At 40.6% G+C, this 16,490-nt stretch overlaps 1 protein-coding gene across 2 annotated transcripts in view; it reads right to left on the bottom strand.

The window, feature by feature from the left end:
- The window catches only part of LOC144667945 (tumor necrosis factor receptor superfamily member 16-like), a 174,364-nt gene that overhangs the window by 100,051 nt on the left and 57,823 nt on the right, over positions 1-16,490 (bottom strand). For both annotated transcript variants that reach the window (XM_078529579.1, XM_078529580.1), the window contains exon 3: positions 15,151-15,516. In XM_078529579.1, coding sequence (XP_078385705.1) covers positions 15,151-15,516 — 366 coding nt within the window. The remainder of the gene's footprint in view (positions 1-15,150; positions 15,517-16,490) is intronic.

Genomic DNA, 16,490 nt, shown 5'->3' with positions numbered 1-16,490 from the left:
TTAACCTTTTCCAAATAAACATACGGGCATTGAAAAGAACAGTTCAAAAAATAACTTATTATAATCTCATTAAAGATGTTAATTGACAACTCCCAAAGCAAACATTCCCATTTCACCTGTTTAAACAGACCCTTGCTGATCCATTAGCAAGACATGGAGCTCAGCAAAGCATTCATAATGATGCCATCTGGGAACTGTATCAACAGTAACAGATGGCTAGACACCTGTTTCTCCAATTGGCCCCATTATGAATGCTTGGATGAGCTCCAAGGCTAGATAATGGGTTAGCTCGGCCAGAGTCAGTTGTCACAGATGGAATGGGAGTGTTTACTTTCATTGATTGACATTTCTATGAGGTTATAAGTTATTCTTTTAATTTTCTTTCAATGTCTGTTTGTTTATTTGGACAATATTAAGAGGCATGAAATGAGGTAAAGCTTGTTATTGATACTGAAATGGCTTTGTCTGATGTTCACTTTCACAGGTTTCTAAAGCAGTAGCTTTTTCAAAGGGAATTTTTGAATGGGTGTTTTTTTAAGTGCATTTCACGGCTTGCCATTGTTATTATATGGCTCATTGGTTCTATAGTGCATACTGAGTGTGTGGGCCTAAAGGATGCAGGAAGGCCATGGAGGACATGGAAGGGGCATTGGGTGTGGGAGGGTATGAGCGCCAGAAGACCTAATAGCCTTTAATACAACTGAAACAAAGTCCCAGAAAACCAAGGCAGGCCCTCTAACCAGCCTGCCCCCATTGCTGCATCCAACCTGCTTCCGAGGGTCAGCGGGCCCAACTCAATCCAGGCCTCCCGCCTCTGGAGTGAAATTAGCACAGAGACAGGTCTGTCAAGTCAGAAAATTTCCAAACTCGAGCTTTCCTCCTCGGTGACAAAAATTTGGCCCCATCTCGCTACTGATATGCTTTGAGTCGTTTCCCTCTATAGACCTTTGAGCTCCAAATAGCATATACTGCCCAATTTTCCTCATCCTACCAGCCTCACTATGTTGTAATCAAAATGTATTACATTCTTTCCTAATCAAATTTATTCTTTTTGCTTCAAAACCGTTGTATTGCTCATCTCCCTCAGAACTGTCTGTTAGTTTTGAAAAAACTAAGCTTGGCCTTACCACTTGCATCCTCTGGACTTACACCAGAGCCCCTCACATTATCTTCAAAATTGATGGCCTGCTACATGCAAAGGGATCACTTCTGTGTCCCAGTCTTGTTAAAAAAAAGTCAAATGAAAGCTGTTACATGACCTGTCCAGCTCATTTTCACACATTTTCTAACACAGCCGAAGTGAGAGAAGCTAAGAAACTATAATTGGATTTCTACAATCAGTGGTTAAATACAAGAATTGTTAAATATTCACCAGCGATCCAGCCATTCTAAAGTAACAGAAAGCACTGAATAGGAACAAACAAATATAAAACTAGATCATGTTGAGAAACATGGGACACAGTCTCCAGCTGAAATTTATGAATGGATTGATTGCATTAACATCATTTAGAATAGCTGGCATTTAATAGAGAATATTGGATACCTGGAAATGATTACAAGGCTGAAATCTAATACAAGGTTTCACGTAACGTCATAAACTGAGGGCAAAGATTGAATGGTTTACAGCTGTCCTGTTAACTTTGGGGTTACCTTACAGCCCTAAACTCCCAGGTTGTCTGTGCATGTGTGTTTTTATGTGCTTTATTTTTTAAAAAAAGATATCTTCAGTCAATTTTTACACTTGCAGCAAATATTATTACGCACATCAATCATCTGGGAACTCCAGGTTGTTAATGTCTCTGAGGTGTGAAACATTATTAAACTATCAAATTTGTGTCCATTATAGTGGTGAGTGATGATTTTCTTAAACAGATAATATTTTTCATTGTTGCAGGTTTATTAAGAGATAATCTACAGCTGGCCATTGGGTAATTCTTTCTCTAATAAATGCTATGATTGGATTCAGCAGCACAGTGTGTTACAAACCTAGTTTTAAATCCAAGTAGATCAGCAGCTAACACTCTCCTCTCTATCAACTGCAGAGAGATGGTCAAATTAATTTCTGGTAATCCCAGTCCATCCCTATTGAGTACAAAGGCACAACAGGAAACTGCACATCCTTCAGCATTAATTGCTACTAAATGGGTATTTGAGAGGCCACAAGGAGTGTCACTGTGGGAAACTGGAAAGCATTGTACTGGTTACAGCCTCACCCAGCTTAACATAGGTTTGGTCCAGCAGCATTGGGCGACGTACAGTTAAGCACAGAATTGCCAATCTCCCTCAGGGAAGCTACAGAAAAAGCTAGCATGAGAAAAATTGTAGAAGGGAATGCAGGTGTGAGGTGGGCGGATCTGAGGATGGTTGCTGAGCCCATTTGGATGGTCCGTTTTGTACTATCAATGCGCTTTAAATGGCCTCGGTTTGTTAGTGATGTTCAATACTCAAAGTTTAGTTTCCCACTGCTGATAACATTTTGCGCTCACAAAGAGGGGTAAGATAACAAGTTATATACAATGAGTGATTAATAACATGTTTAAATTCTTGAACGCTTGGATTAACTGCATGTCTATTTTGAAATGCATTCAGCATAAAAAATTTAAACGACTCCATAATTGAGAAATGCAGGAAACATGAATGGCAAACATGTCACTAAAACCAAATACTAACCCGCAGTCCTGACTGTTGACTCTTTAGAAAAGGAAAATACTTTGCATATTAGTTCCATGTCTGGATTCGTGATGACAAACACCCAGCCATGAAATTGACAGTAATTGTAAGGACAGATACAATACAGTCCTTCTTTTATAACACTGCAATGAGACACAATTTTATGGCCAGCGGCTAACAGTTGGTGCATTTAAACCACACCAGTGGAAGAAAAGATCACTCTTAGGGTGACCTCTTATCCCACTGTGAGCAATTTGGAGAGGTTATGTACCAAAAGCCATGTCGCTGCAATAAACTTCAAAGAAAAGACGGGTTATGCCAATTGGTGGGGATGCAGCTCTTGGCGCAGGAGCTTTGTCATGCAACAGTGATAATTGGCCCTTCTTTGAATATGACAAATTAATGGTTACTGGCCACCCAAGGCATGGGTCAAGGGCTGTATGTTTTACAGGGTGAATCAGACCTGGTGTCCAATTTCCTACAACTGAAATAATCTGGTAACACTCCACTGACACTCATGAAACATGCTAGCAAGCGACCTTCGATCGGGAGTTCAAGACATTTGCTGCAATGAGTGACCATGTGTTTGACCTGAACTAATTTAAAATGGGTAACGGGTGTCTGCTGGGCTCAAATTTGCAGTCTCATGATATTGTGTGAAATCTGACTTTAGCTAACCAAGCTGGTTTGGGTGTAACACCAAAGTGTGATGTTTAGAAAGAATGCAGGGTAACCAGCTCATACGAAATAAAATAAGGGACAGTTCAACTGAGGGACCTGATAGGAGGGCTTGGGGGCAGGGATGTTGGTGAGCACAAGAGCCATGGGTGGGTGGGTGGGGGTGCGGAGGGGGAGATGGGGGGGTGGGGGGGGGTGGTGGGTAGCGGGAGGGCGGAGGGCAGGGGGCAGTCCTGGTGAGCACAACTCCCCCTGATGGCTGACAGCCACAGTGCACGTGCTCACAAAAACAAACAGAAGAGGCAAATACAAGAGGAGATTCCCAGGCTCAGTCAACTACGGGCTGTCCCAGAAATAAGGGATAAAGGGCATCTCTTAACGGATGCAGGGCAAATAAATAAGTCTTTCGAAATGCAGAACCATTTGTCTCCCTGGAAGAACATATACTAAATCATAGAAATCTGAGTGGGGCCATTGAGCCCATCAAGCCAGTTCTGCCATTTAATTAGATTATGGCCAATCAATATTGTTATGATGTTATGGCAAATGGGGAAATAAATCTTCCCCTTTGTGCTCATTCCATTGTTTTTTTTTCTATGCATGTCATATGGTGTACCATTGCTCATCTAAAGTTGCGCGCCCCAAGTCTTTTTTAAACTTGAACTTCTTAACCAATCACTAGGAAATAAGCTCAGAGTTAGTCCACCCTCTGATTTCCCATCCTACCCCATTTGGCAATATTTCTATTCCCTGAATCCTGCATTCTTGACAATCCAGGAACTCACTGGGTGGGGAATTACAGATATGATCCTATATACACTGTCACTCCACTGAGCTGCATAATGTAAGGGGAGTACCATTTCCTACCTGTTCAGCCTGGACGACTCTCTTTTAGAACTTCTGCTTCCGGACAAGGAAAAAAATTATTTGACCCCTAAAACCATAAGTACCAGATATTGTTCCTTTGGTCCCAATCTGTCAAAGCTCCACGTCTCCCCTTAGAGAGTACGTCAAAGTGCAGAGTACACATATTTTGATTCAGGAATATTTTACAGCTGCTCCCTATGAAGCATTTCAAATCCCTTACAGTCAGATCACAAAAGTGGCAAATACTGCATGTGCGCCATTAAGTGCTAATTATCAAAGGTTTTAACTGCAGCCCACATAACTCAAAAGGACTGTGTTAGATTTTATAACATTATAGGGTGAAAGCACGGAGACAGGGTTACAAGTAAGGAAGTGAAGTGTGAACCGTGCTGTAAAATATTTCCATTTTAAAGAATATTTGAGACTACCAACAGCTGCTGTTGTTATACTATGCATGAGGCCCAGTCTCAGTAATCTCACTTAAAATTGTAACTGGGAAATAGAGTACAATAACCGTCTTCCAAACTGGGAGTTTATGGAGCGGGGGACTTGTGTTAACGTACACAATGCAATTTCTTCTTCAACTTTAATAGTAGGGGGAGGTACCACGTGGAGGATCTACAGCTCACCGCACAGAAAATGAAACAAATCAGGTGGCAAATTGCCCAGAGTATCTCTGGCACTAATCCTTGCTGGCACCAGGAACCTGGGATCTAGTAACACGCCACGTCTTGCCCATATGTAAAAACTGAAGACAGGAAAAAGCAAAAAAGAACATAATCAAAACAAGAATGACAAGGATGCTAGAAAACAGATTTTTGAATTAGATTTTTGAATGCCTGTGCGATTGTTTTTAGATCAAAGTTTCCAGTGTTAGGATGTAATGGTGATGCAAGTGATGTATCATTTCCTTAACTATAGGTCTATTGCATTATCTGTGCAGACAACGGAATTATCTCTGACTAATTTATGCAACAGTCTTCCATCTCAATATCCTATCATAATTCCCAACTCCTAAGGACTTCTCGGGTATAAGTACACACTCCACTGCATCAGAGCATGACAGATTCATCCCGCAATTCTTGCTAGTTTGAACTAATCTGTGGTGAGTTTGCTCAAACCATAAAGCAAGGGGGCGCGGGCACTGAAGGTCTTCACAAGGATGCTGGAGGAAGAATTCTGAGTGGCAGCCTTCCATCTCATTAGACAACAGTTTTCAGCATGGCAGTCAGTCTCTGCTCCATTTGCTGTGGAATGTGAGGTACACAATAGGGAACAGCTGCGCTTTACACACTGTGTCCCTTTATCAGAGGATGGCTAATGCACTTTAGTGACTACGAAATGAAAAAACTTATTTTCTAAGCAAACTTTCTTCATAATGTTGAGAAAATTACACTTTAAGATGAGGTGTGTGTTACATCTTAAAGACTAGAAAGTAGCAATGATGCTATTGTATGAGTTATAAAGAACAAAAGAAAGAATAACCAAAGTGTGTGAAAGCCAATAAAGTATGGCTACTGTTGTAGAAATATGGCAGCCAAATTGCGCAAAGCAAGATCCCACAAACAGTGAAGTGATATCACTGTGATTGTTTCCTCTATTTTAGGAGTATCATATCGAGGTTGCCAATAAATCCAATCTTACAGCGTGTGGAACTGTAGGAATCCCAACACATATATTGACCAGTGAAAGTAGGCTTGTGGTAGACAACAGAATCAATTGGCAGATTTTTCAGCTAGCACATCAAGGAAAGGAAGCTCGTTTGACTGCTCCATTTCAAAGGTGAATTTGAGTGCAGGATGGAGCCCATTAAGGCGTGTACAATTAGCCTTATCAGCAACCTCGTAAATAGGGCCCAAGCCATTTGCTCACCATGCAAGCCTGGTGCTGAAATAGGGTGCATCAAAGCCATTCTGCAGAATAATAGCTGCCCTGATCAGATCATTGTTCACTGTATATTGTGCAGACTCATGAATGGGACTAAGGCCACCACTCTCAGTCCTGAAAAGTGCTCAGTCTGTCACAGATTACCCTGGGTGGGTAAGGTGCCTCAAAAATTTCAGCAACAGGTGAAGCTAGCTGTTTCACGCTGCTACAGTGCAATAGCAACACGAGTGGCATTCTCCACTAACAGAATGCTGCCGTCAATCCAAAAATACATTCTACCTATCACACAAATGAGTAACATGGTAAATGAATTTCAATGCTGGTGTGATACCAGGTATCCATTCCAGACAGCCATTCCCAGGTTCATTCCCCATGGCAATGCCTTGACCGAAGTTAACTTTCCTGGTTTGGGTTCAAACAAAAGCTTGGCAGTTAACTGTTCCCTGGCGTATTCTCCATGGTAACGCCTCTATGAGAGTCCACTTGCCAACCAATCAGCACTCTCTTCTCATGCAATATTAATTGTTGTTCTCTTTACAAGTGGTATTCCCACCTATCTGTCCTGATGAGTGCAAGATGAAAAGCTTCAACAACATGTATCTTTTTTCAGCAACAGTATATCTCCTTATCTTCCCTCTGCAGGCAAATCTGCAGTACACATTTTTCTCTGTTTGTTGATTTAGTGTTATTTCCATGGCTGAAAAAGCTGCAAGAAAATGTGTTCCATACAATGATATCCATATTTTCCTTTCAAGTAGTTGACACTATCATTTGAAGTGGGGGAGTTGGGCCCTCAGTTGTGTATCTATATTTGCAGGGGACTTCCTGGGAGTATGTTAAAAATTTGAATGGGGGTCACATATGTAAAAATTTAAAAACCACTAGTAGTAGTGACTAGAGTTGCAGCCTGAGTTTGAGTTACTTGCTTGTAATGTATAAAGTTTTGAATGGCTTATGTGAATGAACACTAAAACGTAGATTGGCATTAAACCAACACAAGTCTAGAAGTATAGTAATGGATTTGTTTTGGTAGCAGAATGCAGGAAAGTATTTTAGACATGTATTAAATTGTGACATCTTCATTACAGCCCAGCCTGTCCATATCAGGCTCACAACTGCAATACTATTCACATTTGGTACCCATTTTTCCAACAACCTGCTTTATGTCATTGTACTGTGGTTAAAATAAACATGGAAGCAGCCAGATCACTCTCTCTGCTGGAAATATACAGCTGCCTTTCATAATGAAGCAAATGTAAAATCACAGTCACAAAGTGCTGAACTTTATTCTCTCATAAGAGGAATTAAGATAGCGACTATCTGGCCAGTGTTACATTAAATAATTAGTGCAGGAGTTTACCTTTAAAATCCAGATCTGGAAGTATCGGATATGGTCACAATGCTAAAGGTCCCAACCATTGTCGCACTTTAAAAGATTACATAATAACTATGGATGATGAAGACTGTCTGACTCATCTTGGTTCCACCAATCAAAAGGGCTCTAAACTAAGCATCTGTAATTGTAATATCCAATTGGTTCTTGTTTGTTTCACCAGTTTTTGACTCTGCTACTCTGTCCAAAAGTCTAAGTGTCGATCAATCATTGTGTGATGAGAACCTCCTGATATCAGTCCTAAGTTTGCCTTTTATTAGTTTCCACTAATGGCTCCTTGCTGTTTTCTCACTATTTAATGATGAAGTTTTATCTCTTCCATATCTTAGATAAACTCAATTATCAGATACCTTCTTTCCAGGTTGAAAAGCCCAAGTCTTTCTAGTCTTAGCCCAGAACTCAGACGTATAACACTAAGAATCAGTCTTGTGAATCTGCATTGTAGTGCATCCAGTGTTTGAATCTCCCCTGTTTCTCAGTGACTAGAACTGCATAGACTGCTTGGGGTGAAGTACTTTTTCTGTAGCCTTATCCTTCAGATTGGCCCACATGTTCTCAATTTAACATCATTGAGTTTGCAGGACTAATTTACATTACTAGGCATGGGTTAAGGGGAGGGGTGGTGTGGGAATGGTTGGCTCAGTTGGCTAGATGGCTAGAGCGTGATGTGGAATGGTACCAAGGGTACAGGGTCAATCCCTGTACTGGCTGTGGTAGCTCATGGAGGCTGGTGCCTCCTCACCTTGCCCCATGCTTGCACGGTAGTGCCCCTCAAGCTATATAAAACCAATTGTCTCTCTCTAGTGGACAGAGATGCCTATGATCCTTTGTGGACTATGGCTAATTACTAGTTTATATATTTTGAGTATTGCTGAAAAAAAACATTGTCGAAGCTTTTCATCTTGCACTCAGGACAATTTGCAAGAATACCAAATGTAAAGGAAACAAGTCAACCCGCATGGTTTAAATTTAAACAAAGCTTGGCAGTTAACTGTCAGATATCAGTTAACTGGTGCATTCTCCATGGCAACACATCTACCAATCAGAGTCCACTTGCCAACCAATCATCACTCTCTTTACACGCAGTACAAACTGTTGTTCCCATTCCATTTGGGATTCTCGCAAATTGTCCTGATGAGTGCAAAATGAAAAGCTTTGACAACATGTCTTCTTTCAGCAATACTCAAGTTCTGTGCTACCAAATGACTAGTTTATATATCACTAAATTTCAAAGAATATGATTCTATGATTTCAAATTAAGTGTTGTACAATGAAAATAACTGATTAGTTCACTATTAATTTCTTGGTATCACATTATTTTTCTCATTTTGCCAACTATAAAATACATTTTGTCCCGAGGATAATATTTCACTAATGATACTCACCAGGAAATGATCAATTATTAAAACGAAGCACAGGATTTCCTGACAGGAGAATTTATAGACCTCTTTGAATAATTTGGAAACATTTCAGTCTCACAATGTATCTGAAGTTCAGTGTGAGTCAGAAGCTAGCATGACCTTCAGCGTAGTTTATTCTCAACGTGACCCGTAGAGGTAACCCAACATTAACCTTCTACAAGTGAGGCTCCAACCTTTCGCACCTGCTCAACCCATTGTGAGGAATATCACACAGACTTACAGATTTTTTTGTGCCTTCATGTGTCACATGTTGTAACTTTTTAATCTCCTCTGGCCACAAGACTAACTGTCACAAGCTCTTCTTTTGGTGGCTACAGTAGGATTTGTACAAATACCCAAGGGGATTGATACAATAAAGTTAACACATTTTCTGTAGCCTATGATTCCTACAGTCTGTACAAAAGCCAATCATTGTCATCTTCTATTTCCTAAAATGGTATTCGCAATAAATATATAAATTAGTAAATGAGAGAATTAGCTCCACTAAAGATCCGTTCTCCTTGACTGAAACCAACACAGGTTTCTCTGTCCAATTATAAAGGAGTTTGCCCACAAATCTGACTTGCTACACGCTGCGCCCAAATTATCGACTATGTGTATGTTTCACACTGCCAGGTACTTTCACTCCTTGATGCTGAAAACACGTGGTGGATTTTGCAACTAAAAAATATTATAAAAGTGAAAAAGGTAACTATATCATAAATTAATTACCCCAAATTAGTTGTTAAATGCTTTCTAGTGAGAGTTTACTCCCCCGCTATAGTCAGTTTAATCTCACACACATAGGGCAAACAAATGCTGTGCAAATTGTGCTCTATGTTTTAATGAGCATTGGGATCAGTTTTCTAAACTGTTGGGACCTGTGGCATTATGATGGATTGGCTGAAGTCTGAGTGAGAAAGAAAAAGCAGGCGCTTTAAGTTCAATTCGACAAATTTTGTAAAGTTTCAAAACATAAATGGATTTAACGGAAGATTTTACAGTAGCCATTTCTTTTGTCATGTATGATTGATTGGGGGGGGGTTGTAAGAGTACAACATTAAGAATTGAATTTTTATTCACTAGTGTTACTGTCATGAGCAATTAAGTGTTTAAAAATGAGGCAGCTACTCGACAACTTCTGTTGGCAGATTTGTTCCGGGTTCAAGTCCCACCCCAGGACCTGAGCATAAAAATCAAGTCTGCCACTTCAGTGCAGTATTGAGGGAGTGCTGCACTGTCAGAGGTGCTGTCTTTTGGATTAGACATTAAACTGAGGCTCAGTCTACCCTCTCAGGTGAATGTAAAAGATTTTATGGCACCATTCTGAAGAAGGCAGGGGAGTTAACTCCAGTGTCCTGGCCAATATTTATCCCTCAGTTAACATCACAAGAACAGATTATCTAGTCATTGTCACTTTGTTGTTTGTGGGAACTTTCTGTGCACAAATTGGCTGCTGTGTTTCCTACATTACAATAGTGATTACACTTCAAAAGTATTTCATTGGCTGTAATATAAATTAATGGGTGTAATATATGTATTATATAAATGCAAATCTTTTCCTTTATTGGGTCTCTGTTCTTTGCAGTATGGTATTAGCTCATGTATTAGTGCCTGTCAATAAAATTATCAAAAGGAAGTAGTTCTTAGGTGGAAAAACCAAATACATTTTACCTTACTTTGAGAACAGTACTAAATCCATGCCATTTTTAAAGTAGCTAGATTACAATTAACTTTACTGTGAAAGGAAGGGGTCTTGTGGCACATTGGTACTTCTGGGCCAGGAGGTCCAGGTTTAAGACCCGGTTCAGGACTTGGTGGCCATGGAAGATGTATACATAACGTGGCCAAACAGGTTGATTACCAGCCTGTAAACCTTTCCAATACAGCTGATGGAAGGCCGTAAGAGAATGGAAGAGTTTCCTAGTCAGCTGTACTGCAGAAGGCAACAGCAAACCACTGTAGCGGTTTAATTGTTTATTTTTTTAATGGTTTAAATGCAGTAAGTATAATTGTGGACCAATCCAATAAAAGTCCGTGGTCGCCAATGCCGTCTTAGGACATGGTACCTGGAGAAGGAAGATCCTGAAAGGAGTTGAATCAGCTTATTTAGCCAATTTTAACATAAAATGGTTTGCGTTGGGACATTTCCTAAGTGTCATACAGAACCCATAACTACAGCTGGAAAAGTATCAAAATCTGCAGCTCCATATTATCACCTTGTTATCAGGAAGCTCAGGGATAACAGAGGATCACCAGGCCACCACCAATCACTTCTCCAAAACTGCTATATGTGCCCAGCAGCCAAGGTTTCCGAGTACTACCTCTCCCCAACTAGAGTATAGCCAATTACGAAGGAGTGATTTCACTTCTGCCAATAGAACTGCATTGTGACCCTTTCATAAACTTATGCCTTACATAGGTATGAATAAAAGCCTTACAATTATTTTAGAAGCTTGGAAAAACAATGTCAGGACTGATTCATTATTTTTATCTTCAATAACTCTGCATTAATTATGAAATGAAACAAGTGGCGCTCCTTCAGCCTCTACAAATCATTATGTCGCTCATCATACTGAGTCTGACTACCATGCTCAGCTCTTAAGAACATTTTTAAACCCTGAATTCTGAGGGTTTTTCTTATTAGCTGAATTTAGGATGCAAGCTATAAGATGGCAACCGGTAAGTCAGCATTTGTCTCCATCTGATTGTTTACTTACCACCTCACAGTTTGAGAGTGTGGGGAGAAAAATCTTAGCCTAAAGATAGTTATCTATACGTACCATCTCAAAATGTTATTGCACAGGACAGAAAACACTCCTGCATTCAGAAAACTATTTAGAATGTTTGACAGACCATTGTCATCCAAGAACCATTTACAGTATCTCAGTCCAGTTACAATCATAGAGTGGTTGTGCTTAACCTGTCAAAGGCTACAGTAACATTTTAGCATCTGACTAAGCATGAAGTTCAATTTATTGATTTCTTCAACATAGAGAGTAGACCATTTGACTAACAGTCTCTATGGGAGCAATAGAGATAAGACTGCAAGTGCCTGAGTGTGACTCTATACAGGCAATGATTTATTGAGATTCAGTACTAGTAAATGACTCATGAAGAGTGAATGTTTTACTGGAGCCCACAGTTCATGTGTAATCAATGGAAGCAAGTTTTAAACCAGTTTGTTCCTATAATATTTATTTCAGGTTATTTCTGCAAAAATTCTATCTTGAAAAAAAAATTCTGAGAAAACAATGCAAGAGATAATGAAAATCTCTCATCCCAGAAGGCGAATGAGGTTTTGTTTTTATGTCCTTCCAATGTCAAATCAACTGATTTCAATTTGGACTGGGGCCAGTCAGAATGACTGAAGGCTGCGGGATGATGTCTTATCTTGTATGTTATAGCTGGAGTTCACAAATATGATGTGCTTACATTGTCCATGTGGCTACTTGAACTGTATGTGTTATCTCATATAAACAGGGTACCCACAAAGTCAAATTGGGCTAGATTCAGATTCTCGTTGGAGAGATAAAAGGCAACTGACTCAGCCTCCCAGTCTAGAAAAATATTTCTAAAGCCGATATACGTCTTAATATGTTTTAAAATAAAGCTCCTCAAAGACCATCCCAAGATGACAACCCTGATTTGAGCACAATGCCTACATGATTATTAATTCGCATTTGATATGTCCTGGATTTGTGTTTCAAGACAATCTGTTCTAAGCCTGATCACAATTTATAAATAAATAATGCATGACACAGACACAAGTGAATAGTACGTGAGATTACGGGAGCATCCTGAAAAGGTTCAGTTGAGTCCTGATTTGTGTCCAGCAAGTTGAATAATTTACATCATGCTCCCCAAGGAAGCACCACACAGGCCCCCTAGTGGTAGCTCTGATGTTATAGCAAGTGGAGGGAGAGACTGGTGCAGAGGCAAAAAAAAAGGAGATAAATATATGTAAACATATTAAAAAATAAATAAGAATAAAAGTGAGGAGGAGCAGGAGAAATAAAGGGAAAGTGATAAGTGAAAATAAGCAGAGGGGAAACAGTGATAAAGGAAGGGAGGGAGAGAAAGAGCGAGAGAGAAAGAGAACAAAGTGCTATAAAGAGCAAATAAACAGAATTGAGAAAAAGACTGAGGGCTGGATTTGCCCACTGGGGGTGGGAAACAGGGGTGGTGACTGTTTCCAGGTCCTGAACATCTCTCCCCCCACCCACCACCACCCACCCCTCACCTACCATCAAAGGAACAGAAATGTTTCTCACACAGTGGATGAGTGGATGTAGGAGTAATGGGTGAACAGTGGCAGAGAGTATATTTTTGTGCCAGCAGAAGGTTCAGGAGCACTGTAGAGCCAGAAGGAGATTTTTGTTCCTGCTCCCACTTCCCCCATAAAGATAATTTTAAAAATTGTACTTAAATTTTTGGTAACTGTCTCCCGTGGTCCCTGGCTAGGCCACATTCTGAACCAGAAAACCGACTGAAGCAAACTTGATGTCTGCTCCATACAGTATTAACTAATTTTACAGGTGGGTCCTTAAAAGGTCTTTTAGGCCCCTCGTTAACATATCCGGGGCCCGTGACACTTGAATAACGGCCAAAACCAACATGGCATCTAACATATTTCAGACATTCTTGGACAGAGGGCATAATCCCCCAAAATTGATTGTTTTCACCCCATTTTCTGTCTGGAAAATGGATGCAACAGTGACTAACTTCTCCCTTGTGGAATCTCTAATCTCAAATTCCAGATGAACTAGCCTCTTATGTTCCCATACTACACTTGCAGTGCAAGTTACATTAAGTCAACTATTCCGCACAGCACATTAAACACCCCTCCATCTTCTTTTCACCAGTAGAAGCAAGTTCAATTTGCTGAGTTTTTCTTCTAATCACAGGATACTAAATTCCTGAATCAAACGAACCTGATTACATATCGAATAGTATTCTTATACTTGAATATTTGTTCATTGAAGCTCCACAATCGTTGGCGTTTTGCAGCAAAAATGCCAGTGAGACTATGAGCACTCACTGTTACTAAATTATAAATTGGACAGCAGCTTCTGGTGACTATACATGCCTAGTTAAACAAGGAAATCAGGGGTTTGATCTTTGAGTTGCCCTGTTCCTCCAAAAGCTGTGCTGTACCAGCATCTCGACAAGAGACTCAACATTGAAACGCAAGGAAGGGCAGTACTTATGCAGCAGATAGTCACTAAAATCACCAGAAAAAGTTAATGCTTGTCCATTCTCATGTAAATTATTTTTTAATAGTGTGATAGATCTTAATTACTGTCAAACAACTCCTCTGATAATGAAAATTAACTTGCAGCCTCATTCCACGCTATTTAATTATTTTGGTGATTTAAAAAGCAACTTAAACTTTTTTTTTCCCTCTCTTTATTTCACTTTCTGTACATGCTTAGGCATTGAATTAACTATTCTAACTGACATTTCCTGGTTCAGGCTCTGTCTGATTGGTTAAAGAGATATACAAACATGTTTGCCCTGTTTACACAGGTCCTGATTCCTTGTAGCAATTGTTCTGCTCAAATGTTTTTCTAATTACAGTAAGTTCAACTCAAAAGCTCAGAAAACTTGTGGGCAAGCGTGAGCAGAAAGAACGGCTCTTGGGGGAGAATTTTCACATCGGTATTGAGGGCGGGCCCGGAACGCCGATGCGTGAAATGACGCGCGGTGACATCGCGCGTGCGTCCCGACGTCACTGCGCGTCATTCAGACCTTTCGTTCGGCGGGCGCGTGCCAGAGGCGGCTGCGCGCCCGCCGAACTGTCAAAGGCCCGTTAAGGCCATGGAGAAACCAATTACAGTAATTATCAACGCTTCCCGTCCAACCTTAAGGCTGGCAGGCAGGCAAAGAGCCCAGGGGGTCTTCGCGTTTTTCAGGAAAACCTCATCCACGGGCGGGATGAGGTTTCCTGAAGGTTTTCTTAGATAAATAAATATTTTCTCCTCGATTCATAAACACATCCCAGCTCGAGTGACACTGTCACATGAGGGGACGTGCCTAAATAATTTTTATCTTTCTTTATTTCAAACCTTTAATTTGAACTTAATCTCCCTGAGAGGCCTCAGGGAGATTTATGCGCTCTTTCACGTGCATGCGTGAAAGGGCGCAGGCCTCGACTCCATCTCCTTTATGTTCATCTGCTGCTGACTGGAAAATCCAGCCCATTGATTTGATACTTTCAGTGAATGGCACACACAAAAAAAAAGCAGGACTTACAGGCACAAAATGCGTCTTTGACAGGAGTGCATTCCGAAATTAAAATTTCATTTTCTTCACAGGCTGTGCAGGGTAGACAAGGATCAGCACTGCTCTTCTGGTCAGAAAAAGTGTCTGGAGGGCATTTCTCACAGATTGTGTTCTGTTTGTAAGTACACCGTTCTAGTACCCCATATCCTTTGTCGCAGAGATCACACTGAAGGCACTGTCCACCTACATTATCAGGATCCTCATAATATCCATCCATGCAAATACAGGATGTATCAAAGTTATCCATGCAAGGGATTTCAATGGTTCTTGTACCTAAACACATTGTGCAAGGCTTGCAGGGTTCAGTGAGGCTTGGAACATCTGAATAAGAGACACCTAGGATGAAAGAAAAATAGAAATAAGTTAAGTGCAACATACATTTTCTTTATTATTCATGCTTGCTAGATGGACGTCACTGTCAAAGCCAGCAATTATTGACTATCTCAAGAACTGAATGGCTTGTTAGACCACTTCAGAGAGTAGTTAAGAGCAATGTACTCTGTAATTTTGTTTTAAGAGTGCATGGGCGATTTCTTCAAATGCACAGACAATTTAAAATTTTTTGTGCAACTGCACGGTAATTTAATTTAAAGGGGATGCCTTGCCTGTGGTTCTTTAGGTTCCTGCAGCTTGGCCACACAGTTTAGAGGGACATTGCTTAAGAGTCAGCCACATCAAGCAAGGTTGGAGTCACAAAAAGACCTGACCGAGCAACGATGGCAGGTTCCCTTCCTTACAGGACATTTCTCCTTCAGGTACCATGCCCTAAGAGGGTGTTGGTGACCACAGACTGCCATTGGATTGGTCCATGATTATGTTTGCCAAAGTACTGCAGTGGTTTGCTGTTGCCTTCTGCAGTAGGGCTGACCAGGAAACTCTCCTGCTCTTGCTGCCTGTCCACAGGCATATTGGAAGGATTTGTAGGCTGACAATCAACCTGATTGGCCACGTTATGAATGCACCTTCCATGGCCAGCAAGTCCTGAAGTAGGACTTGAACCTGGAGCTTCTGGCCCAGAGGTAGGGACACTATCACGGCGTCATAAGACCTCTGATTTATAGAATATTAGTGAACCAATTGAGATTTTACGACATCCTGACAGCCTCACAGTCTTTGTTTTTTAATGATACTTGCATCCTCTGAATTTTTTAGAGCAGCCCTCTGGATTACCGGTCCTGTCACATAACAATCTTGTGCAATTTAAAGATGTTCAGACAAGCTAACTAGTGATTGGCCTCTTCCCTTCACTGAAGGGACACGCGTTGGCTTAAGAAGTGGAAAACTGGTACAGTCCAGTAATACCAATTACC

The sequence above is a fragment of the Cetorhinus maximus genome, chromosome 25 (genome assembly GCF_964194155.1).
Source record: "Cetorhinus maximus chromosome 25, sCetMax3.hap1.1, whole genome shotgun sequence".
In the NCBI taxonomy this organism is placed as follows: domain Eukaryota; kingdom Metazoa; phylum Chordata; class Chondrichthyes; order Lamniformes; family Cetorhinidae; genus Cetorhinus; species Cetorhinus maximus.
This window is presented reverse-complemented; position numbering and strand designations above follow the sequence as displayed.